At 35.8% G+C, this 26,617-nt stretch overlaps 2 protein-coding genes across 2 annotated transcripts; both read left to right on the forward strand.

The window, feature by feature from the left end:
* Positions 1–2,742: 2,742 nt before the first annotated feature.
* On the forward strand, positions 2,743–18,369 carry LOC135682319 (acidic amino acid decarboxylase GADL1). The gene is made up of 17 exons (XM_065197164.2): positions 2,743–2,901; positions 6,115–6,299; positions 6,634–6,870; positions 7,989–8,079; positions 8,415–8,521; positions 8,884–8,929; positions 9,743–9,812; positions 10,626–10,705; positions 12,201–12,255; positions 12,571–12,687; positions 12,838–12,902; positions 13,425–13,503; positions 13,954–14,106; positions 14,648–14,697; positions 15,117–15,168; positions 15,876–15,965; positions 17,444–18,369. The coding sequence occupies exons 2-17, from the start codon at positions 6,134–6,136 to the stop codon at positions 17,615–17,617; spliced, it is 1,632 nt and encodes a 543-aa protein (XP_065053236.2). The 5' UTR covers positions 2,743–2,901; positions 6,115–6,133; the 3' UTR covers positions 17,618–18,369.
* Positions 18,370–18,518: 149 nt separating this feature from the next.
* LOC135682320 (uncharacterized) lies at positions 18,519–20,999 on the forward strand. Its single transcript, XM_065197165.2, has one exon. It carries the CDS (start codon positions 19,425–19,427, stop codon positions 20,781–20,783), a length of 1,359 nt encoding a protein of 452 aa, XP_065053237.2. The 5' UTR covers positions 18,519–19,424; the 3' UTR covers positions 20,784–20,999.
* Positions 21,000–26,617: the final 5,618 nt, after the last annotated feature.

Consider the following 26,617-nt stretch of genomic DNA (forward strand, 5'->3'; position numbering starts at 1 on the left):
ATTCGTCCATTTTTTGAGATTAAGCGGCTGCACTAAGAATTCAATAATCAGTATAATTAATTTGTTTCATTTTATTCCGTGTTGTTGTTATGTTGAATCACATTCCCGCGCGGGGAGTGTGGAAAAAGTAGTGTAGTGTAAAGCTACTGCGAGCCTCACAAATAATTATGGACATAAAAGAGAAACGTCAAAGGACTTACGACCTCAGAAAGCTTCTAACAACGTCTATATGCGCGGCATGTCTTCTACTTTCGGCTACGAGAATCGACTGACTACTGAGAAAACATCCTAACTATCTAACGGCGTGACAAGAATACTAACATAAAAATTACTACCAAAAAACATAAAGTTAACAGCGCGAAAGGGGTGGTACCAGCGTACACAAGACTTACGATAACCAAATATGGATAGCACTAGGTAATAGCACAGAATAGAGATTACATATAATAGGTAATAGCAGTAGGTAATAGTAATCTCTATTCTTTGGTAATAGCAATATCAACAAAACAGGCATAAACAAGTCAACAAACAGGATATAAACAAGTTATTTTAACGAGTTACTTGAAACTGGGCAAACCAGAATAATGAGTTTAATAGGGCGCATGATTCGACGAGCGTCTATGTCGCAATAATAGCACGTGACTTCCGTAAATAGGGGCTTTTTCTACATCATATTTCAAAGCTAAAAAACCTAAATATTTATATTTTTCTCAAAAAATCGCACTTATTTCATATTTTAAATACCCCTTAGAGGGCCTTAAAACATGCTGTTGAATATTTGGCTATCTTGCAGACATCACTATTTTATTGGTTAATCTAAATAGTCTGGGCTGTTAGAACATGAATAGTGCAAATGTGATACCAGCATGAAAATGGGTACACTGGGGTAATTTCACACGCTGATGACGATGCCGAACAGACTCAAGCCGAAAAATGCCCTCAAGTGCTATTTTTAGGCTGGGGTACCTGGCCCCAGTCCTCGAAATGGGCCAATCTTTAGAAAAGGAAATGAAAAATTGCCCCTTTATGCTATTTTTAAAATATGAAATTGGTACCCATGTCTCTATTTAGGCATTCTTCTCTAAATAATTACTCTCTTTTATATGAATATGAAATGTAGCTTTCTCCATTCTTTCAACAAACTGAAAAGTAATACGAAAAGATGTAATTGACAATCTTACCTCTTGATGCATTTTTAGAATGGGGTACTGGAACCCAGTTCTCGAATTTAGGTTTTACCTTCATAGTCTAGGCTCTAAGCACCGTATTTGACATGAATTGTGCAAATTGTGGTACTAGCATGAAAATGGGTACACTGGGGCAATTTGACACATTGATAATGATGCTGAACAGACACAAGCTGAAAAATGCCCCAAAGTGCTATATTATCTATATATCGTAAAATAAACCAATTGGGTGACTTACACAACTCGATAGTACAATGTATGATTCGTAATTGCTAAAAAACCGTTCGTTGAGTTTAAATGAGGACACAACTCCCTGCGTGACCGCTCCGTGTATGTTCGATTCTTGACTCCCTCTCCTCGACTGACCACAGGGGTCCGAAGTAATAAAAAAGAACAAAATCCAACACATGCCAAAATCCAAGCGTATCAGAATTTGACCCTACTTCAGCTGCTTTGTTTTGGATAAGGAGCAAGAATGGTTCCTTAAAGAATTTCCGGAAGCAGATGATGCCTACAAAGAGAGAAGGATCAGAAGAAATAAAAAGGCAAACCTGATGTCGATTTCTGAAATCTGAAATAATTGAAACTAATCAGCTTACTCTAAGGCCCCCAATAAATGGACTCCCCCATTATTAATTTTTCAAAAATCTTATAGCCCCTGCTCTTATAAGAACCCTGCGCTTTTTGAATTTTTTGGCTCAGTGTGTCCTTCAATATTAAAATAAGTGTGAATTACAGAGCTTCTAGGACGCCTGCACAAGATTAGGGCAGGAGGGGCAGTGTTGGTGCCGAAGGCAAATCGTTGAATTTTTCTATTAGCATAATCGAGCATTCCTAGGTGGGAGGGGGGCGAGAGTGGGGTAACATAATAAAATATTAACTTTAATATGTGCCACCCATACAGCTGGGTTTTTTACCATCAAAGATTCTAAACATAAAGAAAATGTTGACGAAATTGTCTATATATGAAAATGGTTATTAAATGGCCTTGTCACTCACTATTCACAATATTTGGTTTTATAAAAATCATGGCTGTTATAAATGGGCTGGTTGTAAAATTTTGATTGCCCAACAAGATTTTATACCGATTTATCCTCCTTAGGTTCCTGGAGTACTTCTGAGGGCACACATCTTTTGCTTATCATTTATTATTTTTGCCGCTCTCCCTCTTGTGGTCGACCTTGTTACTGACCATAATTAATAGGTTATAATAGAAACATATGTAGTTGTAATCGTGTTGTGTTGAATATTTTTGTTTTATGCGAATAAAGAAAAACGCTTTCTGCGGCAGCAGTCGATATTTTGAAATTCCATGCTTCATATACAGCCTCTATTTCTTAAATTGTGGTCTTGAAACATTTCCATAAAATAGGGCCTGCTATAAATTGATTTGGTAAACGAAGTTTTAAGATTTTTTAAAAAAATTCTTGCTGCGGCGTTCGTAAAGGCACTGGTGTAGGCCAGTGTTTTCAGTCAGGCATCTAGGCGCTTCCATTGGTGCAGGCTAACTGATCACATGCGCTGCAAGAAACTGATCACACTATTGTTTGATCAAATTTTTAGCTGGGAAATTACTGAAAACGTGCGCAGATGTTTAAGGGCGGATATATAAAGAACAATCCTCCCAATTTCATGCAAATGGACAGAAGCACGTCAGATCTTTGGTAAGGGTCAGAAGAGTAGAATCATCAAGAAAGTCTTAATTCAGAATCACGTATGTCTCCATGCATCTTTTTTGCATTATTTAAGTTTTTTCCATCGATATTTAGCAAAACTTGGTAGCAAGCAAGTGTTTAGGCCTAATCCTGAGCAAAGCTGCGACCTTTGGAACGAAGACATAAATACCTGTACGCTAATACTATATACATGGCTGTAGTATAGTATACATTACTTAATTGATATTGAGGACACTAAAGAAATTCCAGACCGATAGAAGAATACATAAATGATGCTTGTTACGCAAGAACCTTAGTTGTTGTTGCATTTGAAACTTCCTTATTTCCTTCTAGTAGTATTTTTCTTTTGAGTATGGTACGCATACCGACCTGCTGTTGATATGTAAGAAAATCCTTTGAATTTGTTTTAAAACGTCACAGCAGAATAACGAAAAACCTCAGCTTGACTAAAATAATAGCAGAAGTGTATCAATTTTGAGGGTTCATAGAGTTTTGTTACGTTTTTCTCGAAAATTTCGTTGCTGGACCGTCCATTACAGGCAGTGGCGGTTTCAAGAGGGGTCCAGGGGCCATGGCGTTTATGGTAGCCATAGAAATTATAAAGAACAAAGGCCCCGCAGATGTTTTTGGCCCCGGGCCCCGCAGTCCCTAAAACCGCTGCTGGTTCAGGCCAGGGCTGCCATTTGGGATCCCAGATTTCACGAAACTGGGACTGTTTCTTGTTATCTGGGATTCAAAGTAAAAATTGGGATTTTTTCGGGATTATCAGACATGAATGGATAATTTGTTATAATTGGTCCATGGATTGCTCAAATTGACTGTTATGTAACCCCTTGAGCACTGCTAAAGACAATGCAGTGAGCCAAAAAATGAAGAACGATTGACTTGAATGTGAAATTTTGTGTAATTTATAGTTTGTTTCATGATCTGTTGAAATTTTAAAGTGCTTCCTTTTGTCATTCTATAAATATAAGCCATATAATATTCCTTTTGTTTTTGTTATTGTCTCCCATTCAAATATATTCGAGAAGGGAGAGTACATTTTATTTCCACAATGCCCAAGTTCAAGCCTTTATACTTATATTTCAATTCTTATGGCAACTAACTATGTAGATTATTTATGTCAAATTAAGCAACCGTAACAGTGAATAATGCGTAATTCATTGCCCAGGAAATATAGAAGGCAAAGCTGCAGAGGGATATCTATCCCTTTCTATACCCTGTGCGAAGGAATCTACTTTTGAAAAAATTGAGATTGATTTGGGATTGAGTTTCAGAAACTTTGGGATTGAGGATTTGCTAGCACTTGGCAACCCTGGTTCAGGCAACCAGTGCCGAGTTGGCAGTGTCAAGTGTCAACTGCTGCCGAGGCGAAAGGTTTAAAAGGCCCAGGGCACGACAAAATTCGAGGCGAAACCCCCGTCGAGCGCAGAGATCAGAAAATCTTGGCAAAGAACACCCTTTAGTTAAACTGCCTCAGGCTGCGTTCACACTGCAGCGAAAAAGAGAAGCGAAGCGAACAGGGGCGAACAGAAGCTAACGGAACAACATGCTGTGAGCGAAAAATCGCGAATCGAACAGTTTTGCAGAGTGAAGTTTGATGACGCAGTTGCTGATTTAAAACAAAAAGAATTATTTTATCTGAAAGTTGATTTCTTAAATATTCTCTATTTTCAAAACGAAGACGATTTTGGGTTCACGAAATAAAAGAGGCACGACCTGATTTTCATGAATATTTGCTTTTATCTGGTGAATATCGTCATTTGGTGCCGCAGTTGAGAAATTACGAGGCTATTTCAGATTCAGAACATAGTCATCTACGTTTGATTCGTTATTGTAGTCGGAAATAAATTTTTATTGGTGGGGGATGTCCATTGTTTTGCTTCCCAAATAAAGTACAGTTGGCAATTATTGATGGTCACCCCTCCCCCAAATATGAGGCCATGTCCTTTCATACTGGTCTGGTTGAAGACAGTGGCGTACCCAGGGCTGTAACTGTGGGTGGTCTGGGGCGTAGCCCCCAGAAGTTTTTTTGGACCACGCCCTTCAGACACTCGCAAATGCAGGGAAACGCCCTTTTGCAGAATTTTCCCCCATAATTTAATTCATTTTAGCTATGGTTAATAGCAAAATATTTTTCAATTGTTATTACACAAGCAAATGAGTTTTACATCGTTTTTGGACAAATCTTGAGGATCATATTTTAGAAAAGTGGGGGGGGTCCGGACCCCCCTATTCCCCCTTGGGTATGCCACTGGTTAAAGGCCAGTATCATCAGATTATTCCCAGTTACTAATCGGTTGTATGGCAACAGTAAAATCATCGTCCATTGCTGTTATTCCTTTCCGTTCGCAGCGAGCAAATACACAAGAAGTAATCTTCTTGCTTGTGTCGCTATCACTCTCTCTTGATGTGAACAGGCATATTGATTTCAATACAAACTCTCTGAATGCTAATTCGCTCATCTGCTTCGCTTCGCTATGCTATGCTATTTCACTCTCAGTGTGCACACCACAAATGAAAGTGGGGGGGGGGGGGGTGTCAAGGCTTCTTTCCCCTTTCAGTGCACCTTCTAAACTGCTTCCTTTGCAAAAAAAGGAGGGGGACATGGCCATACCTCCCCCTGATTTTTCTGGCTTTTCATTTTCCTGTTTACATTTTCCTCTGTTTTGATGTTTTCCCACTCTAGACTGTATGAATTCTAAAAACTTCATGCTATCAAGCGCAATACTATAAAGAGTTGCTACATACTATTCCTTTATTATTTTGCTTCATTATCTTGCATTCTCTCGCATTAAGGTGCTTTGAACAGGAAATAAATCCCTTTTAATAATTTACAATGACCATACCTTATTGAGAGGGATGGCCAATCTGATTCAGAACACCAAAATAATATCACATACAGAAATCACATACAGAGTAGGAATGCTTATTGTTACAAAGAAGACTCACCACACTCGCAGGGCTTATTTTAATCAGCAAAACAAGATGAAACAAAACTAAATAGAGCAAAATACTGCAAAATTTAAAAAACAGCAATATTGACAAATTATGCCATGATACTCTAACAAAATCATAAATATTCGTTTAAGATGACCCTGTGTGAAACACACACCAGCCTGCAGCCTAAGAAATGGAATTCTGTGCTACGAACTAACAACATTTTGCTGATCATAAATTTTTCCTGGGCAAAATAAAACCAAAATGAAAAATAAGCAACTTCTATTAACAAAGTTTTTTCATTTTCACAGCACAAAAAAGCTCTTAACAATGTCAGCAGCTAATGGGAAAATGTACAATGGTAATGGAGTTAACCATGGAAATGGAACATCGTTGATGATGTCGCAAGAAGAAAATGGATCTCTTGCAAAGAAACTTAAAATGGAAATCAAGAGTCACAATCAATGTGAAGGACTTGAAGGAAAAACATTTAAAGGTTTGATGTGATTTTCTTTTTAATTTATTTATTAAGAAATAGAGAAGATGAGATGTTTCAATGTTTATATAGGTGAGGTACCTTGGTCATTCTTCTATACATTGTTCTCCTTTGCTGAAATGGGAACCTCTTGGACTTAAAAGGGCTATATATAGAAAAATGCAGTTGAATGCATTGCGAAATTTGAAACTGGACATCATTAAAAGTGTCATGGGATATGACCCTGCCTTACAAAATAAAAAGTCCTGGTCAATATGTTTACTAAATGGATAAATTGTAGCTTATTGGTAAAAATTAACTGTATCACTAGATTGTATTCTTATTTTTTTACTAGATATGCTGCCATGGAGTGGTGAAAATTCAGAAGTTACTGATGAGTTTATCCAGAAGACTGTTGAGATTCTCACGAATTTTATTCATGAAACATATAATAGAGATTCAAAAGTTATAGACTTTAGAAGTCCAGAAGATGTTGTGAAGGAAATTGACTTTGAGGTGAAGGATGATGGGGCAAACTTAAATGAGCTATTGAATGTATCAAAAAAGGCCCTTGATTTGAGTGTAAAGACAGGTAATTATACATTTAAAGTTTATAAATTACCATGTGTGTTGTAAGTTAGCGAAAGAGGATTTCAAACTTAACACCCATCCAATGCGCCATCACACCCATCAAGGGACCCACTCAATGCACACACACAGGGGGCTTAATAGAGAGGGGGCTTTATAGAGCTTTTACAGTGAAAGAGAGTTTACAAAAATACAATGGCAGCTTCAATTACAATACAATTATGCTTTTATTTCAGAATATTAGTGTTAAAAGATTTGCTGTTTCTTCTTTATGGGAATTTGCTTCACTGTTTAAGCTTGGTTCGCATTAGAGTCAGGGCTGCCATTTGCATGTTTTGACAGCCAAATTCCTTCATTCTGGCTTTTTTCAAAGCCCTTGGCTGTCAATTATCGATTTGGCTGAAAAAGCAGAAGTTGGCTGATTTTTGGTCAAAACTGAAAAACCAAAAAGATGCATTGCAAATAAACTATTTTTCTACAAGAATTGCTTGCTATCATGTCTAAATTTCTAGTGATGAAACAAAGTTAAAAATAACAGACAACAGAAAAAATCCAAATGTATGTCAATTGAATGTGCAAAGCCATTTTTATTGAACTAATATTCCACACATTTAAAGAAATTTTATCTGAGTTTTAATATTTTTTGGCTGGCTGACTTTGGCAGTGAAGTCCTGAAGTCTTTGGTTACCAACAATTTCGCACATCTGACAATACTGATAGGAGTGAGCATGTATATAGAAATACACATGAGTGTGACAAAAGAACATTTAAAACTTTTTGGCTTTTATGTTACAGTTGAAAAGGATCTCATTTTTCAATGAAGATTCTATGCTTAGTTTTTCTTGTCATAAAATGTCAATGAAGCTGTAAATTGATAAGGCAAATTCAACCCATGAGTCATATTTAAAAAGGGGAAAGAATGCCAAAAATATTTCAACTTTTTGATTGCTTTGATATTTTGGTAATCCTTTTACTTATTTGTTTTGTGCTAAAAGTTAGTATTGACAAGGATATGGAGTTTTTCTTTGCAGATGTCAATTTTTATCTTGTCTTCTATTTTTATGTTAGGAATGTTTTCTAATTTTTTGAGTGTTTAAAAAGTAATTGCATTTGATTTTGTAGGTCATCCACACTTTTTCAACCAACTTTTTGCGGGACTGGATATAACTGGACTTATGGGACAGTGGATTGGAACAACTGCCAATACTTCCATGTGTGTTTAGCCTCTTTTTGAATTAGATATCTAACTGTCAATGATATGGAACTGCCAGGGGCATCATGGTCGGGGGCAGGGGGTATGGCCTCCTCTATTTTCAAAATTTGCATTTTAAAAACATTTCCAACCAAGGCAAAAGTTGAGTTTTTCTGGACCTTCCACATCGAGGACCCTCAGCACTTCCTTATCATCACTTACTGTGTTTATCAAGATCCTTTCAAGGCGTATAACAATGTTTTGCTCTGTCAGTACTCGTTCATTAAAAGGAAATCCCCTGTGAATTTCATATCCTGCCTTCAATGGGTAATTTTTTGTCTTATGTTTAATCACAGGTATACATATGAGATGTCACCTGTGTTTGGAACTATGGAAAAATCAGTTCTGAAAAAGATGTTGGAAATTGTTGGTTTTAAAAATGGTGATGGAATGCTTTTCCCAGGTAAAGATAATACTTTTAGCTTGTAAATGTATGAAAATGAATTAACTGACCTTTGAACATGGAATGTAGAGTTACTGGTGATGGAGTTAGCTACATACTTTACCCTATCATAGCTGTGTTTTGAAATCATTCATTACGTACAAGTTTTTGTTGGTTGTAGGATAGATTGTTTTCATTATTTTTACCAACCTCCAATCTGTATTTATGAAAATAAAACTGAAAAGTTAAAGAAATCAAAATGCAGCTAATTACATCTATAGCTACTGCTGTTTTGCTTACTGCTCCTGACCAGTAACCTACATTCCATGTTACCGATTGTTGTAAAACAAAGTTTCACTGTTGACTGACTTCTTATCTGCTAGGTGGCTCCATCTCCAACATGCAATCAATGAACGTTGCCAGATACAAGTAAGATATGTGGTACCTAGATGTTTCCACACAACAGTGCTCAGGCACTCTTTTTACTATTTACCCTTTCTATTTCCTTGTGTTTTCTTTAAACCTATCTACTCCGCTCTTGTCACTTTTTTGTTCTGATAAACAATAAAGCCTCGAAAGGTTCTATGATGCTCTTAGAGACTCTTTTATGGGAAGAATTTGAAGTTCTTTGTGGTGTTCCTTCTTAATGTATTTCTACTTCTATCTGTTCTTATTTTACCCTAGCTCACTGTTTTACTTTTTCTTCTGTCTAAAAGGTGCCCAGGTCATAAATTCTTATTGACAAATATGGGCTTAAAATACAATATTTTCATTAAATTGATCATTCATTTGCAGATTCAAATCTTTGGAAAATGTTTTAATACAAAAATATGTTTCTTGATCACTGTCTCTTTATGCTATGCAACAATCCATTTTTGGCAAAATAATTTGCAATTCAACCTTTTTTGGCTGAAAACGAATCTACTGCTAAGAAAATTCTTGTCTGGCTCTATTTGTATGTTTAGAAATTGATTTTGCTAAACAATATTTCAAAATCAGAATTCCTTATATTCAAGAATTTTATGCATGTCAACCATGTTATTACTGACGATATTATAAAAGAATTGTGTTTTTAGTTTTGAGAACGTTATTTAATTCTAAAATGTTTGTTCTGTTTTCTTTTATATTATGTCGGCCCTTGGGTAAGTAGAATTTCTTGTCTTATACCTCTGTGTGTTGATCAAGGGGTACAATGATTCAACTCTTTTTGGTATAGTTTTTAATACCTATCCTCTCTCTTAGGTTTAACCCAAACATCAAGGAAGAGGGTCTGTTTGGAATGCCAAGGCTAGCACTTTTTGCATCAGAGGAGGTGTGTTATCTGCTTTATTTGACGTTAGGGAAACAATCATTGCTGGGTAAAATAACCAGTTGCTCAATGTTCATATATCAAGATAGAATATCACTAGTAGTGTCTAACAAACAAAAATACTATGGGTTTAGGATAACTTAGATTGTCAACCAAAAATAGCGAGTAACTCTATCAAATGTGATTACTCAATTGAAAAAAAACTCTGATAGATATCGGAAAACAACCAAAGCATAAGCAAGCACGTACCATAATTTGTTAAAAAAGCAATTTAAGATACAGAAAGATACGTAACATCTTTATCCACAGCCTATGCAATATATAAATCTTTGATTCTCCTTTTCTGTTTTGCTGCCCTAAATGTGAGACTAATATAAAGTTTAAAAGAAAACCAATTAAAGCTGAAAACATCTAGGTTAGTTTACACAGTAGGTAATGTTTTCCTTTGATATTAAGTGACAAAGGTGACTTAACCATAATAGGTCCAAAAGTTCTCCATTCAAACTTCATGGCTACCAGGAATATGTAAATGCTTTGAGCTCACATTGTCCTGCCTGAAAGCATGTTCCAAACAAAGTCTTGTTATCCATCAACTAAAGCTGCAAGAGAAACTGCTTGTTCTGAAAAAAGCTCTCATTCATATTTTTTCTCAAGAATCTTTGGTTAAAAAAATCAGAAATTTTTAACATGTCATGAACATGTTAAAGATTTATCTTGCACAACAGTGGTTCTAGCTAAGATGCTGCCAGCTGCCAGTATTCTGAATGAAGTTTCTGCTTTTCTGCTTATCAGTCAATAGGAAAAATCTTTTTGTAGGCACATTACTCCACAATGAAGGCAGCTGCCACCCTTGGCCTCGGAACCAAATCTGTAAAGAAGATAAAAACGGATGAAAAGTAAGTACTATTTGAAACCTCATTTTTCTCATTGAATACTTCTTTAAGTACCACTAAACCTTCTTAAATGTGGCAATATTTGCCAGGATATATTGGCAGGTGTCCAGTATATCACCTGTGTAGACAGATGCCTGCAATAGTATTGCAGTTAAAAAAGCTGGAAAATCAATCACTTTTAGTCTAGTTTGTATTGTATGTTTTATGAAAGGAAACAAATAATAAAGGCTCTCTCTTCAATCTATCACATTTATTTTTGAATGATATGCCAATTGTTATAAAGGGTGTTCAGTCGCTTAATGGGGATTTTATAGCGTTTCTTAGGATGTTCTTGGGATGTTCAGTCTGTTCTTTAAGTGTTCAGTCTTAAAAATAACGGTTGAAACTCACATTGATAGAGTCCATTGCTAGAATTTTTACAAAGCCATGACATAGTTCCTTTAACTAATTGACAGGAAGAGTATCCAATCCAAATTTGTAGCCTGATTTATATCATTTGCTTGGTGCTGCAAATATTTATTCATCAACTTTGTTAAGGGTAGCTTCAGCATGGTTTCTATAACAGGAAATGAGTAGAAACGACTAGGAAACAAGTAAGAAACAACTAGGAAACAAGTAGAAACAACTAGGAAACAAGTAAGAAACAACTAAGAAACAAGTAGAAACAAGTAGAAACGACTTGGAAAAATTTTAACTGGGGAACAATTTTATTTATTTAGTGGAAATCCTGCATTAATTACTATGATAGTAGATGTTGATATGGTATTTTTGTAAGAGGAATTAAACTATGAAAGCCTGATATGAAGTGCCAGCATTGTAAGAGCAAATCTCACTGGCATTGGGATTAACATGGAACAACTACCGGGAAGGTCGAAATAAAGCAATTTAAATTCTCGGCTAATAATCAAGCCTTTCCCCCCCCCCTGAATTCAACTGCTTTAGGAACTTACTGAAACTTTATAGAGGCTTTAGGGTAAGGCTCCCAAACAAAACATTGTTCAAGCAGTAGATTGTCAACCTATACAGCTTGTTCCTCTAGTATATTGGAGTTTGTTCTTTTAGTTTCTGTTTCTTTTGCTAAAATTAGCGTAGTAGAAACATAAATAAGCATTGTCATTGAGTTTCCGTAACCTCATCTAAGACAACAGCTTTTGGGGTGGAGAACGACATGACTGGACACTTAGGCCACTGCAACGAAGATGACAATGCCCACGTGGATGGATAAGCTTGCCTCGTTTTGGAGATCTAGTCGTTTCTAAAAAGTCACAAATCGTTTTAAAGTTGTTTCCTTATCGTTTCTTCTCGTTTGTATTCGTTTTAAAGTTGTTTCTTGCTGTTTCCTGTTATAGTAAACACGGAGCTTCAGCTCCTTTTGGCTAAGTTTTTGGGTTTAGGAGGTAATAGATCGATTTGGCTGGTTTAATTGCAAATCAGATTGTTTTCACTTTAAATTTTTAACTTTAAAATGATATCTTTAATTTCTATGGTTAAATTGTAGTGGCAAAATGATACTTGAAGATTTGAGGGCACAAATCATCAGCAGCCAATCGCAGGTTAGTGTTGCAGTTTCCCAAACTTTGAAATGAATTTTTTGTTTCTGATTAAAAGTCTATTCTTGACAATTGTCTGTAATATCTCTTAGTTCTAAGTTACAGGGAATCACAAAATTTCACCGTATCATGTGTTTATGTTTTTCATACTTAAAATGTTTTATTCTTTTTTATGTACATACAGTCATTAAATGAAGAAATTTGTACCAATTGTTTGAAAAAGTTTTAAAGTGCAATTCATAATTGAACAAGCTTTTCACAATAAAATTTAATAAACATGGAAATTGAGACACTGAACAGAGATGGTTTGCTCTATAGGGAGAAAGACCTTTCTATGTTTGTGCAACATCTGGCACAACAGTTGCGGGTGCTTTTGATCGACTTGAAGAAATTGCTGATATTTGTTCTGAATTTGGCCTATGGTTTCATGTTGATGTGAGTTATCAATATAATTTTTCTACAATTTATATTCTATAAAAGTTGGCCTTTTCTAACTTGTTTTTCTTCATTTTCTTTCTTGGAGTAAAATTGTATTGGTAAGTTTATAAATGTATTTTTGCTTATTTTATGCTGTTTTTACCTCAGGCTGCTTGGGGAGGAGGTGCTTTACTTTCAAAAAAATACAAGCATCTTCTGAAAGGAATAGAAAGGTTTGCTTTCATTTTAACAAACTCTTTGATTTTGAGGATTCTTATAGACAAATGCCTGTAGACTATTTTCCTTTGATATTAGAGAATAAGGCAAGGGGACTGTGCCCCCAACAAGTTGCTAAAATACCTTTATGATGCTTTGATTCCTAAGATTCAATCCATTTGACTCCCCAATATGTTTTTGTGGCTGCATCTCTGCAGTAAAACTGACTTATCTATTCTTTTAGAATTAATGACTAAAATCATCCTTTCAGAAAAAAATCATCATTTGTTGATATATATAATGAGCTTTTTTCTTTGATTTATGTCAATCTGTGCTTTTGACCAGTTTTGAGGCTTCTGTTCATATTATATTTATATCATATTTAACTTTCTTTAAGATTTTGCAGTCTTTGATATCTATTACATCAAGGTCCTTAGATAAATTGTCTGTCTGATAGCTGTATCACATCTATTTGCAACTTTTGTGTGATAAGTTTATTTAATATCAGCCAGGTTTAATCTGTAGTTTCTTGATTCCAGGGCTGATTCAGCAACATGGAATCCTCATAAATTGATGTCAGTACCAGTCCAATGCTCTGTGCTTCTTATTAAGGAACATGTAAGTTCTTTCTCATTTTGACATATTTTCCTGTGTATAAAGATGTGTGTATAATAGCTATAGATATATAAATTAATGCTTGTCCAATATAAAAGTTTTAACTGGAACTTGAGGCTAATTTTCTGTCAGAATATTAAAAGGAGTTTATGGCAGTGAAGCATGAAATTATTAAGAAATGATAAACATTTTTGATACAGATGAAGTTAGATAACAGTGAGTCAAATTTATGAATTATATATAAGGAACAGCATTACATGAAAATTTCTTTCTTTCCTCAACTGTATATTTATCTTTAATATAAGGATGAAACCTTTATAAAAGGTATGAAGATGTAAGAAAGAACACAGTTTCTTGAATATGAAACAATTCAAGGATTAGTTTAGACTCATTTTGTTGTGTTTCTCTATTTAGCAGTCCTTGCTCATGACTTGCTTTAACTTTTTTTAACAGGGTCTTCTTCAGCAATGCAACAAAGCAGGGGCAAAGTATCTTTTCCAGCAAGACAAAAAATTATACAATGCTGTTTGGGACACAGGAGATAAAACATTCCAATGTGGTAGGCCCAATGATGCCTTCAAGCTTTGGCTGATGTGGAAAGCAAAGGTAAAGCAATTCTTTCTGTACTGTCAAATTTTCTGGCTGATGTGTACACAGTTATCTAATGTAGATCTCTGTATTTGAAAACTTTTCTAAATGCTATCCTGGGATTTATTAAAAGGAAGATGGCAAAGCCACTATTGTGTTGATAAGCTAAAAAAGCTGGAAAATGGTCTCCATAAATGTTTTGAAATCTTTGACATCTCTCTGACTGTACTAATTTCAGATCAATCTTTTATCTTTCTTGATTTTTTTCCCAATCAGTTTCCTTGATTTGTTATTATTTCTTTTTGATTGAAAATATCTTGTAGAGGTAACAGTAGATTTTAAGGCACGATGGGTATGATCATTTCCTGACCCTTTTACTTAACAGCATCCAGTAAGCTTGCAGATGAACTCACATTGGTACCCCAATACTTTCCCTCTTTGAGCAAATAATCTTTTTTGATTAGTCACTTTATTCTGAATCTGCTTGTTTGCAAGGGATCAAGTGTCATATGGCTTGCAATGAAAAGGATAAATAAATATCTGTTTACTTCATTTTCAGGGCACTAGGGGATTTGAGGAGCATATTGACAGAGCATTTGATAACTCAAGGTATTGTTTTTAAGCCAGCATTTTGCTCAATGCAAAAGTTTTATCTCAGTTTATAGCTTACATTAGCTAGAGGTAAAATATATCAATGCAGTACAATAAAATTTGCTGGCTGTATTTTCATTGATGACTCCACACAGTCTCTGCATGACAGCCAATTTCTCCCAAACAATTTCTCCAAAAACTTTTGAACGGTATATGTGTTTTTACAACAACAATGCTTCAATGGTTTTTAGCTTAAGTGGCTTGAATAACTTTGTTGCTATTTTTCTGTTGTTTTGAAAAAATATTTAAGCAAATTCAATGTTTTAGACTTCTTTATTAATATAATACTATGTGAAGCTGTTTTTACTGTTAAGCCAAAAATGTTGCAGATTTATGCAGGATGCTCATGAATTTTGTTAACATAATAATTTTTGTAGATATCTGGCAGAACAAATCAAGAGGAGAGATGGATTTGAGTTGTTGATTGAGGTAATTTCTAAATTTTGAATGTTATTTTTTACAGAAAGCTATTTGATTTTCATGTAGGATGGTTGTAACTGCATGTCAGGGGTTGTTGCCCAGTTAGATGACTTTGGTAGACTTGCTACCCACAATAACATCATTGGTACACTTTAAACATCTTGGCTCTGTGTTTGTTATTGTATGCTAGTGATTTGTTTTTCTTTATTTCTATTTCCTTCTTTTAAATTAATTTTTGAAGTACCTTCAGCATTGAAATTTTGTATCCAATACTTGATGTGACCCAATAAAATGTTTTTCAATGGTTAGGGCCTTTCTCTGATCTCCTTTTTATCAACCAACCATTACTTTTAATCTAGGTATGTGCAAATGATTTTCATTTAAATATAAATGTTACTTTCTTAGTAGCACAGTTATATGAAATAATGTAACCACTGAAGCTTTCTAAATCCAACATAGCTAATGCTCATACAGGCCTTTTTCTTGTAAAAAACCAGCCACTATTAAAAAGCTTAATTTCTAATGATTGTTTCCTCTTAAGAAAATTCTTCATACCTTATTAGGACTAGAAGCAACAGGCTCTTATTATGATTGCTTCGGAGTTATTCATTGTTTTTTAGTACAGATATTTATTAGTAATTTGCACGAGTTGCAAGGCAGCCTTATTTATAGTATGGAATTGAAGGGTTATTGTGTTGCCTATTCTGTCTTTCCAGCCCCAGTGCACCAATGTTTGCTTTCGGTATATTCCACCAAGTCTTACGAACATGCCAGATGGACCAGAAAAAATGCAACGGCTCCACAAGGTAAGATTCCTATTTCTTCACCTCTACTCTTTCATCTGTACTTTTTCACCTATGCTGTTTCACTTGGGCTATTTCAACTGAGTTTGTTTTTCTAAAAGTGCCAATTCAACTTTTCTCTGCAATTAGGCTGTCAAATGAGTGTTTGGTTTAGCGTAATGTCCACAAAACGCTATTCCCTACTTATCCATATTTGCATAATCCCTGCTTTTAAATATATGTTTCAGAAAAAGTCTCGTTTATTTTTATTCACTCTAAAGTAGCTCACTTTTCTTCTCTGAAAATACTGTCTCTGCTCCCATGCAGGCAGCGTAATATGCGTTCGAATTGAAAATTTTTTATTTGTATTTGGTCAAATTTTGCTACTTGAGGTTGTTTAAGTTTAATCATGGAATTGATAGTCTTTTGTTAAAAACCCAACATGATAAATGTACGTTTAACATTTTTGTTCTGGGCGATAATGTTCAAAGAAGATATAAGAATGTTTTTTTTTGTAATAAAACACTCCCTTTTGAAGTTTACAACTATGTTTTTGCAAAACATCTTTCTGTTATTGATATACTGCTGTCTCTGTCCTCATGACTATTTTTGTGAAAATCGAGCAGTTCTGCAAAACACTGTGTTAGTTTCTCAATACTAACCATAGTTCAAATCGAAGTGAAAACTTTCTTCTTGAACTGCGACTGATGTACAAAGATGGTTATTCAGATCTAGAAAAGTTGAATTATAGATTTTTACCTATGAATCTAGCCTATCTGCATTTGCTAATGGTTGAAATATTGAAAATGAGAAACCATCTGAAGCACACTTCTATTAAAATTATTTGTTCCGAGAGAACTGTTTGCTATAACTTGAAGAAAAATCATTCTAGTTGCCTTAAGTAAAAAACTACAATTTATGAAATAGAGAAGTGTCCAGTACAGAGGTCACCTTTTTGTGGACTTTTTGTGGCCGGAGGAAATTAAAGAACCCAAAATACTTTCTGAACTAAAATGAAGGATAACAATTTTTTATGCATATTGTGCAGATATTTCATTGAAGGTTTAGAGTAATTTTAGATTTTTAGGGTATTTGCAAGTGAAAAAGTTGCAGATTAATGTTTTTTAATTTAATTTGTTGGCGTTAACTAGCTTTACATAAATTAATTTGCTTTGCCAACATACAAGAGACTGACTGTTAAGGATAATAAAAATGATAACTTTAATTTTGAAACTTCATTTCATAGATAGCACAACTTACTTTTCAATTATACACCTCACTCTTGTTAGAAAATGTGTAATTGGCTAGTCTGTTATACACCACTTTGTTATACAATAATTAAAAGAACTTTAGATTTGATTATAATAATAGTAATCGGCTATCTGACTAACAATTTTCTAGGTGTTTCTAATCAAGATAGATTACTATATCTAAATGGTACCACTCATGTAACTTTTTCTATAAAAAAACATTTTAATGAAATAATTCGTTTGGTTTTGTAGATACCACCAGAAATAAAGAAGAGGATGACTCTGAAAGGATCAATGATGGTTGGATACCAGCCTCTGAAAGACCATGTGAATTTCTTTCGCATGATTGTGATCAGTTCGGTTGTTACTCATGAGGATATGGACTTCGTTCTTGATGAAATCGAGAGACTCGGTAAAGATCTTTAATTGTATCTCCAGGCTGGGGAACTGCTGATAAAAGAGTGCAAACATTAATGCATACTAGAGTGTTCACATTTTTTATAAAAAAACATGACTTGAATAATGTTTAAATTTATATGTAAAGGGGTTTTTTGTTTTTTGTTATTATCGTATCAGGTGGCCGTTTTATGGTATTTACTTGCCCGAATTTTTTTATTTATAAGGCCCCGTGTGCTTAGGGTGTTAGATCTCAGTGCAAAAAATGTTAAATCTCTGTATTATAATTTTGTCTTTGGTACTGAATTCCAAAGAGTTAATGTTGATTAGAAGGTATATATATATTTTCTAATTTTAATAGACTGATAAAGGAAGTCATTTTCGAACGATAAGTGTCTCGTCCTGTTATTACAGAATTTATCATTCTGAATGTATTACAAATGTGGATCTACAGGAATTTTAAGGATAGAACTATACGTGGCAAAAATCTGATTTTCTGGAGGGTTTGTTCGCGGTCTCCAACAAAATGTCCATAATCACCTATATTGTACTATCTAAAGAATTTATTTCTCTATATTTTGCGATTCCTCAAGATAAAAAAACTTCAAACAGCGAATAAATTTTTATAGGGGTTATTATTTTAGTTTAATCTGTCTCATAATGCAAACAGTATTGTTGAATTTAGTTTGTGTCTTGACGTTGTATTTCTTATCTTGCACGAGTAAACAATGTATACCAGTGCATACCAGTCCATATAAATGAAACTGTAATCTCAAACGAAATTTTCTCTTATGGCCTTTCTACATTTTGTGTTTTAGCTGTGATATGGCAATGGAAGTTTAGCTTCTATTTAAAGGAGGTTTTTAATTTTTCTCTCGGTTTCGTTTTAATACGAATAGTCAAGGGCGGCTTATCAGCAACGGTATCCTAGTACAAAAGCATCTAAGGACTCGAGTCGAACTGTCAAACTCGTAAAAGACTTTAGTACTTCCAAACAGATTAAAACAAAACACATTGCAAGGATGTGAAGTCTTAACAGACATACTAAGAAGACTTATCCGGGAGGAATGAGGAGTTTTTAAGAACCCAAAATTGTTTATCCTATTATTGGGATAAAAATTTTGTTCGCAAAATCCATTATTGGTGTTAAACAAGTTCCCCCCTTCCCGGAGGCTTATTCAAATTATTGAGTTACATGTCTTTCTATGTTGACCTCAAGTACGTCGATTTCCGCCCCCTTTGTCGGCGGGTATTTCCCTGTCCCTGGTGACCGGTTGCCCAAAGCCACAATTGTGTACGCCTATCATGTTTTAAAATGTATGGGGCCAAAGTTTGCGTTCTGCGAGTGGTCTGTTTATTGTCCGGAATTCTTTCTTATCGTTCTGACCTTCGTTGGTCTTGGAGACACGTGCCTTGGATAATTCTGATCTCTCTTGCGAGGCTGAAATGTTATGCAAATCCTTCTTGTACCTTAGCAGCATATTCTTCAGCTAGAAGATGTAAAATCAATCCAATTTTGATCGTTGTTATTAAAGATTACTTCAACTGGCTTTTGGTGTCGCGTTGCGGTCTTTGGGTGCCATCACAATGTTCAGCTTGTTTTGATACATTGCCCCTGGGAGCGCTTGTTGTATTTTTATTCATAAATACGATCTTGTCTTTGGTCTTGATTTCAATAGGAGCCAGGTGCTGCTTGAATTTTTCACCCGATTTCCGACTGATAGGCGTGCGAAAAATTTATTGGCACGTGCCGGTAATTTAGAAAAACGTTTTATATTCAAAAGAGGTTGGGCGTTGTAGTTAGTACACGCGACCAACGCTAAGAAGAACGTTCAAAATGAGTTGGAACGTGATCTCAAATTCCAGTCTTCTGAGAGTGGATTCGTTTAAGTACAAGAGTTTAAATGGTGACTCTTTATCAGGCCAAGAGAATTTTGCTCCTGAATTGTTGGAATACATGAACAAGATTTTCACAAATCTGGATGTTGGACAAACGGGGTATATATCTCTTGAAGATTTGGATAGGCATTGGAAATCAAACGAGCAAGGCTATGACACGTTCTTGAAAAATCAGTATGGCGTTTCAAGTGCCAATGTCATTTCTTCTTTGAAGCAGATCATCCCTCCCAATGGCATGTTCAACTTTAGGCGTTTCATCAGAGGGATGAAGATGGCTGTGAGCCGAGCGAAAAACGAGCGCCTCAGGAAATTGTCAAGTGGTACAAAATTGAAGGCATGCGAACGCACCCAGTCGTTTGGGAATCAGTCTACGAATTTAGAGACCCTCATACGTAAGGTAAAATCTGATAGCAGGTCAGTGCTAAGATCCACGAGCCTTGCTGGCTACGCTGGAAGAAAGGTCTTGCAACCTACCAATCGTCCTTTACGAGAAACCAGAAAGACTTTTTTCAGCCCTCTTATTGAAGATGAAGATACGGTGAATGAATCGAAAGAGCTTACGAGTGTTTCAACAGATACGTATAGCGACTCAAAAGCTCGCAAGTCTTTAGCTTTAGACTCCTTCATCAGCGCTAGTGATACAGTGGACTACACTTCAAAGAATTTGGACGGCACAGCTAATGACGGGAGTTTTCTTGCTGCTTATTCCTATCTCAAAACAAACCCAAGACAGAAGGAAAATGTTACTAAAGACTTGAGGTCTAACGAAATCTCAAAAAGATTTGAAGACCCAAAATACCAAGGGTTCAGAAAGACGAGCCTGGACAAGATTGTTAGCCAGGTTAGTGAAAAGATACGAATGATGCAGAAATGTTTAGATGCAGTCGATAACACGCGAGATTGGTACGTGAGGAAAATATCCACGTTGCAGCAGAACAGGATGGATCTACGTCGTTCGGTTTTTCTGGGGAAAACAGTGAGCGACACAGAAACAAAGGTGAAAGAAATGAAAGATAGTTGGGATTCGTTTAGGTACGAAGATGTCAAAAGATCTTTAGACACAATTAGTTACTATAACAAGCATTTGCAAGGTGTCCAAGAAAAGGAGGGCAGCCAGTGCTCTTCCTCGCCGAGCAAATCAACAACGACGTTGATTTTAGAGAAGATGGTTGAAGGACAGGCACGGCAAATCAAGCAACTTGAGACTGAGAAAGCTGCCTTGGTTAAAGATTTATTTTTGATGAAAGGGAAAATGAACATCGTCGAAAAACCAGTTGATCAAATTGTTCCATTTTGATTTGAACGCTTGTTTGGACACGAAAAAATACAGAACAGCTGATTTTCGATGACTGTAAATAGACAATGAATTGCCGTCTCATATTTCGAAATGTAAACTGCCAACTTTGTTTTTTTGAATTTACGGCACGCGACCACACGAGCGGACGCGTGCCTGTTATTATGAGCAAATTTGAATTTGTATTGAATTGAATATTAATCCATACTATACCATCAACGGTGTCATTTTTTGACGACTACCTCTGAAATGTAAGCAAACCTAATAATGGTCGTCTGAGAGCAAAATTTATAGGATTAGTTCTTTTGTTCAATTCGAGGGTGCTGACTCCAAAAATCGATGTTAAGCGGGGATTTTAGAGGGCCATCAGCCTCTTTTTCGTTTTTGAACCCTTGTCCTTGCCTGTATGAGGGTAATCAATGAGAGAACAGTTTAATTGAAAACAAATTACCATTTTTTAGGTTAATTAAGCATATTTCTTGCGCACGAATGCTTAAAATTGAATTTTGGCCTGTTAAGGGGGCCAAAAGACTCGTTTTCACAAGGAAATTGCGTAATCTTTTGATGGGACTAAATTTTGAATTGTAGTCTGTAGGAACTATCAGTGGCGGCTCGTGACTTTCACAGTTGGGAGGGCAGACCATCAATATTGCGATAATCGATAGAAAGGTCGAGTTTGCAAATTGTTCCCTTTATTCATGGTTCGATGTTGATCGTTATGGACATGGAGCGCAGAAGAAAAGGCATATATAGATGTAGTTGTTGTTTAGCGATGATGTCATTTTATGGGCAAAATTTTTCTTGCCCTGAATTCCTCCAAATAAGCCAATCACAGGCCGCGTTTCGCAATGCTCGAGGTCGAAAATTAGCTTGTGCGCATGTCGGCTAGGGGCAAAAAAAACTTTGCCCGTAAAATGGCATCATCGCTCAAGGCACTAGCGGGCCAGAAGCGAGGCTAAGGACGAGACGGGATAGCAAGGAGCTTTTTCTAGAAGAGATACAAACTTATATAATTAACCACAGTAAGACTACTTTCAAAATTAAATATGAATATCATAGATTTCCTTTGAATCTTTTTGAGGGGGCATTGCCCCAGATGCCCATTAGCAAGAGCCGCCACTATGCAGCGTTATTCATTACTAACTGATAAACAACACTAATTAAAAACTACTGGACCATCTAAACATAGTTTAATCGTTTCAAAGCACCTCAAGATCATCTTCTGGGTCACTGCACACGATATCTAAATGCAAAACTCTTTTTTACTTAAGTTTATTTCAAGAAAAGCTCCCAGATATGTTCTTTGTGACAAGTATCAATCTGATGAACGAATCCTCATTAATCCCAACCATGATATAGCTGCTAGGAAGCCTAACTGAAACATCAAACCACCAGCAAGTTTTAAAATCATAGCGATAGAGTTTCCAAGCAGAATATGAAGCCTCGTGTTTACTTTATATGACGGCAGAAGACTGAGATCTATGATCTCATTTTTTCCTTCGAATTTCTGCACAAACAACTTATGTTGGAGAAGATAAGCTTAGGATATTTTATTTATTTCTATAAAATACACGACAAAGTATGGCTGGAAACATAGTTATAGCAAGAGAAAGCGTGCAGGCCAAGTAATGATACTATGTCCATTATCTTCCTTCGTTTTCCAGCATCATTATCAATGAGAATCTTGGCACCACCCAATTCATAGGACAAGCACATTTTTAGAATGGCCCAGTTTTTAAAACTTTAGTACTCTGAAATTTGTTTGAAATGATCACTGTCCGGCTAAAGAGTTGAAAATGATCCTTTTTAATAGCAAGCTGAAATTGATTAAACAACAATTATTTCCTTTCCTCTTCGATATAGAAGCTGTTGAAGTCATAGAGCACCTTAATGTCAGGACTTGTTAAAACGTAGAGCTAATTTCACCTTTTTAAACTCCTTTCACCATCTTTATATGCTGTTGCCCTTGTATTTGTCTAAGACAGTCACAATCTTTTTGTACTTGTTTGGAATGGTAGCAGTATTTCGGTGTCCATTTATCTCTTGGTAGATCTAGTGCAAACCAAACATTTGGCTATAGCAAGGTCCAAGTTGTACCTGTTCAATTTACCCACACGTGATAGTTCATCGGAGCTAACGTTGGTCACTTGTGCCAGTTTCATACAATTAAGCTTAATCAGTCCTTCTGATGACACCATCTACAGTGTTAAGAGCCATTGACACAGGTGCAAGTGGATACGATAGGGTTGTCTCGAGATCAACATTTGCATCATGCTTGTTCGTATGCACAACTTTAAGGCCAAGAATGTCTCTCTTAAAATTGTTTTTTTTTCTTTCTTTAGTCTTTAGCTTTATTTTACTGACGAATCCTTGAAGGTTGCAACAACATGGTTTCCAGTTTTTTTGAAAATAGAAGGCAATTATTTTCAAGGGCACTGTTAGGTTTTTTCTCTCCTTTCAGGTTTTAGAAAATTCCGACAACCCTGTCAGGTGTACCCAAGGTCATTTGGAAGACCTCTGATAAATGGGTGGGCTTTAGAAGAACAGGTACGTTTTTGAATATGGAAAAATCACTAAAAAAGTGTTTTCTACAACGAGTCTAGGCCAAGATTTGGCTACAGCAAGCTCTTTGCTGACAATATCACAGGATCTCAAAAATTTATTAGAAAGAGCACCATCTCAATTTGATTCAGTGCAACATTTGGAAGACAAGATTTTTGTATGTATAGAGGTCATTTGCAATTTACAAAAGAAATGTTGGCAGTTTTGTTTTACAATGTGTTCCTTTTTGACTCATTATTATAAAAATAAGCTTTATATAACTTGAACTTCAGGATATAACAAGTTCACATAGAAGTCAGAGGAAAGGGTCTTTTTTAGATCACTCGGACAGGGGCGGACAGTCTCCAAATTTAGGGCTCGGGCCAATTTGTCGGGAAAGGGCCTCGAAAATCAAAAATAAGTTTGCGGGTATCCCCAAAGTTGTTTGTTGCATCACTTTTTATGCTCGCCCGGTTGCCCGACCGGCCAGTCCGCCCCTGCACTCGGGTGAGCTTGGGTACTCAACTGATTGAGAATGAACAAGCCGGGCAATGATTAAGCGAAGTTTGTCGTGTGCTTTATAGAAAATAAAGAAAAATTTTAGTGAGAAGTTTGAAAGACAAAAAGGAATCACACATCTCAATCTCTTGCTGCCATGCAAAGAAAACCAAAGGCTTCATATTCTGCATGCAGTCTAAATCGCTATGATTTTCAAGGTGATTTGATGCTTCGATTGGGCTTCCTAGTACCAAAAACATACCTGGGAACTTTCGAAAAGCCAAGCTGAAGTAAACAAGAACTTCCAACTCAGGTGACGATTTTGAGGAACTTTGAAACGATTGCTGATCTGGTAGTTTTCCATTAGTGTTATTTATCAGTTAGTAATGAATACCGCTGCATAGTTCCTATGGACGACAGTTATTGGTCCCATCATATATATATTAAACTTTTTAGATGTCTATTCAAGGATAAAAATTTTAAGATTACGCAATTTCCTTGTGGAAACTTTTGGCCACCCTTAACAGAAAAGAATTCAATTTGAAGCATCTATGCGCAAGAAATATGCTTAATCAACTTCAAAATTGAAATTTATTTCTTTTTAAACTATTTTCTCATTGATTACCTTTAGATACGCAAAAACGAGATTTCAAACAAGAAAAGGAGGCTGATGGCCTCTAAAATCCCCGTATAACATCGATTTTTGAAAATCAGCACCTTTGAAGTGAATAAAAGCATTTGGTCCCATGAATTTTGCTCTCGGATGACCATTCCCCTATTCTCCGCCTGGTCTGTAAAGGCCTGGCTAAATGAATAAAACATCCGTAAAAGATTACCCAACATTGTTGGACGATGTTTTATGACCTGGCCAAACGAATCAAGCAATTGTAAACAGTGGTGAAAATTCATTTTTCAGGTCGAGGGGTGGGGGCAATGTCCACAAAAACAAGAAAATTTTCCGACAAATGACGTAATTTACCCCCTCCTCCCCACACCCCGCAATTGTTTCCGCCACTGATTGTAAAAATATCTCTGGTGATCAAACGCTGCCGCACAGCTTCCTACTACTATTTGCCTATATGCAAAAAGCTAAACATCACTCCTTTTAACAGCTTTTGTTCAAAATAAGTTTTATCCTCTGTTCAAGTTCTTAGAAAAAATTTTTCATTTAATTTAATTCGCATTTGCCTTTGTTACGCTACTTAAAACGTTAGGTGTTGCCTTGTAGTTCCTAGGTTATGTGTTGCAATGAAGTTATGATCCAAAATTTAGTGCGAATTAACGAAACTCATAATTTGTAACTGAAGGGCTGAAGATGGGCCAACTGTTTTATGGCTTGCAATGGTTAGAGCTGGTCTCTTTGATGTAGTTTTATTTACCGTTGCTTTGAGTTCCATTTTTGATTGTGATGTCTCAAGCTTTTGAGGCAGCATCTCATTTCTTATAACTTCAAATTATCATTATTTTTATAAACCACAAAATGCATACAAAAGTTAAAATAAAAAATATATCTCTATCTTTGAAAATAGCTTTTAATCCCATGGGTTGAGGGAGCCTGATGGTGTGGTTTCCACATTCTAAGGTGGGTTTTGCTTCAATATTTCCTGAAAAGAGTTATCTGCCCCTTTTGTGAGGTGACATTTTCAAAATATAAGGATCTGTTTGACCTGAACCTTTTCCAGTTTTTATAATAAGTGTTTTTTTAGTATTGTCAAAATAGAATAAAATAAAAGTTGTGGCATAAGATTAATGCAAGACGCAGTTTTTCAAAAGTAAACGAGCTTTCAGCCTATTGATTGGCTACTTTCTTTCAAGGTATTTATTGCCTATGCCTTCAAGAAGAGATTGGACAGTCTGTTCTGAAAAAATAAGCTTACTTTGAGTAGATTTCTTTACTTTGGATAGCAATATTTGGAATCGAAGCCCTATAATTTTACTTTCTTTGGTAACTTAAACTAACCAATGTTCTATTTTTCTGTCAAATTAGCAATTAGGAATCTTTGCATACGCATAACAATTTTGTAAAACCTAGAGTCACAACTAAAATTCTGATTCATTCCGTTAAAAACTATAAAGTTTATGAACCTGGAATGAAATCCTTTGCTAAAGCCTCTTTTCTTTCTCGTGCTGATGATGTGCAGGAAATTCCGTTTGGTTGCCTTTTTCGTGATCATCAGGGGCGCCTACTCAGGGGCAGCTGCCCCTCCTGCCCTCTTCGAAGAGGGGCAGAGGGGGCAAGAAGTGCCCTGAAATATGATGACCACTTCGACTACTCTCGTTATGTTTAATATCTATTAGAAAATACTAGAAAGATGTAAACACTAGCACAAAAATGCAGAGAATGAAAAGTTTGTCTGTGACAAGGTCAGCCACAAGAGGGAGAGCGGCAAAGGTAATTAATGATAAACAAAAGATGTGTACCCTCAGAAGTACTCCAGGAACCTAAGGAGGATAAATCGGTATAAAAACTTAGCGGGCAATCAAAATTTTACAACCAGCCCACTTATAACAGCCATGATTTTTATAAAACCAAATATTGTGAATAGTGAATGACAAGGCCATTTAATAATCATTTTCATTTATGGATAATTTCGTCAACATTTTCTTTATGTTTAAAATCTTTGATGGTAAAAATCCCAGCTGTATGGGTGGCACATATTCAAGTTAATATTTTATTCTGCTACCTCACCCTCGCCCCCCTCCCACCTAGGAATGCACGATAATGTAAATAGAAAAACTAAACGATTTGCCCTCGGCACCAACACTGCCCCTCCTGCCTTAATCTTGTGCAGGCGTCT

The sequence above is a fragment of the Rhopilema esculentum genome, chromosome 16 (assembly GCF_057945365.1).
Source record: "Rhopilema esculentum isolate cy_ngs chromosome 16, ASM5794536v1, whole genome shotgun sequence".
NCBI classification, from domain to species: Eukaryota; Metazoa; Cnidaria; class Scyphozoa; order Rhizostomeae; family Rhizostomatidae; genus Rhopilema; species Rhopilema esculentum.

Coding starts and splice junctions, on each gene's coding strand:
- LOC135682319 (XM_065197164.2), top strand. CDS start 6,134: ATGTCAGCAGCTAATGGGAAAATGTACAATGGTAATGGAGTTAACCAT. Junction 6,871..7,988: donor TGATTTGAGTGTAAAGACAG/GTAATTATACAT, acceptor TTGATTTTGTAG/GTCATCCACACTTTTTCAAC. Junction 12,688..12,837: donor GCCTATGGTTTCATGTTGAT/GTGAGTTATCAA, acceptor TTTTTACCTCAG/GCTGCTTGGGGAGGAGGTGC.
- LOC135682320 (XM_065197165.2), top strand. CDS start 19,425: ATGAGTTGGAACGTGATCTCAAATTCCAGTCTTCTGAGAGTGGATTCG.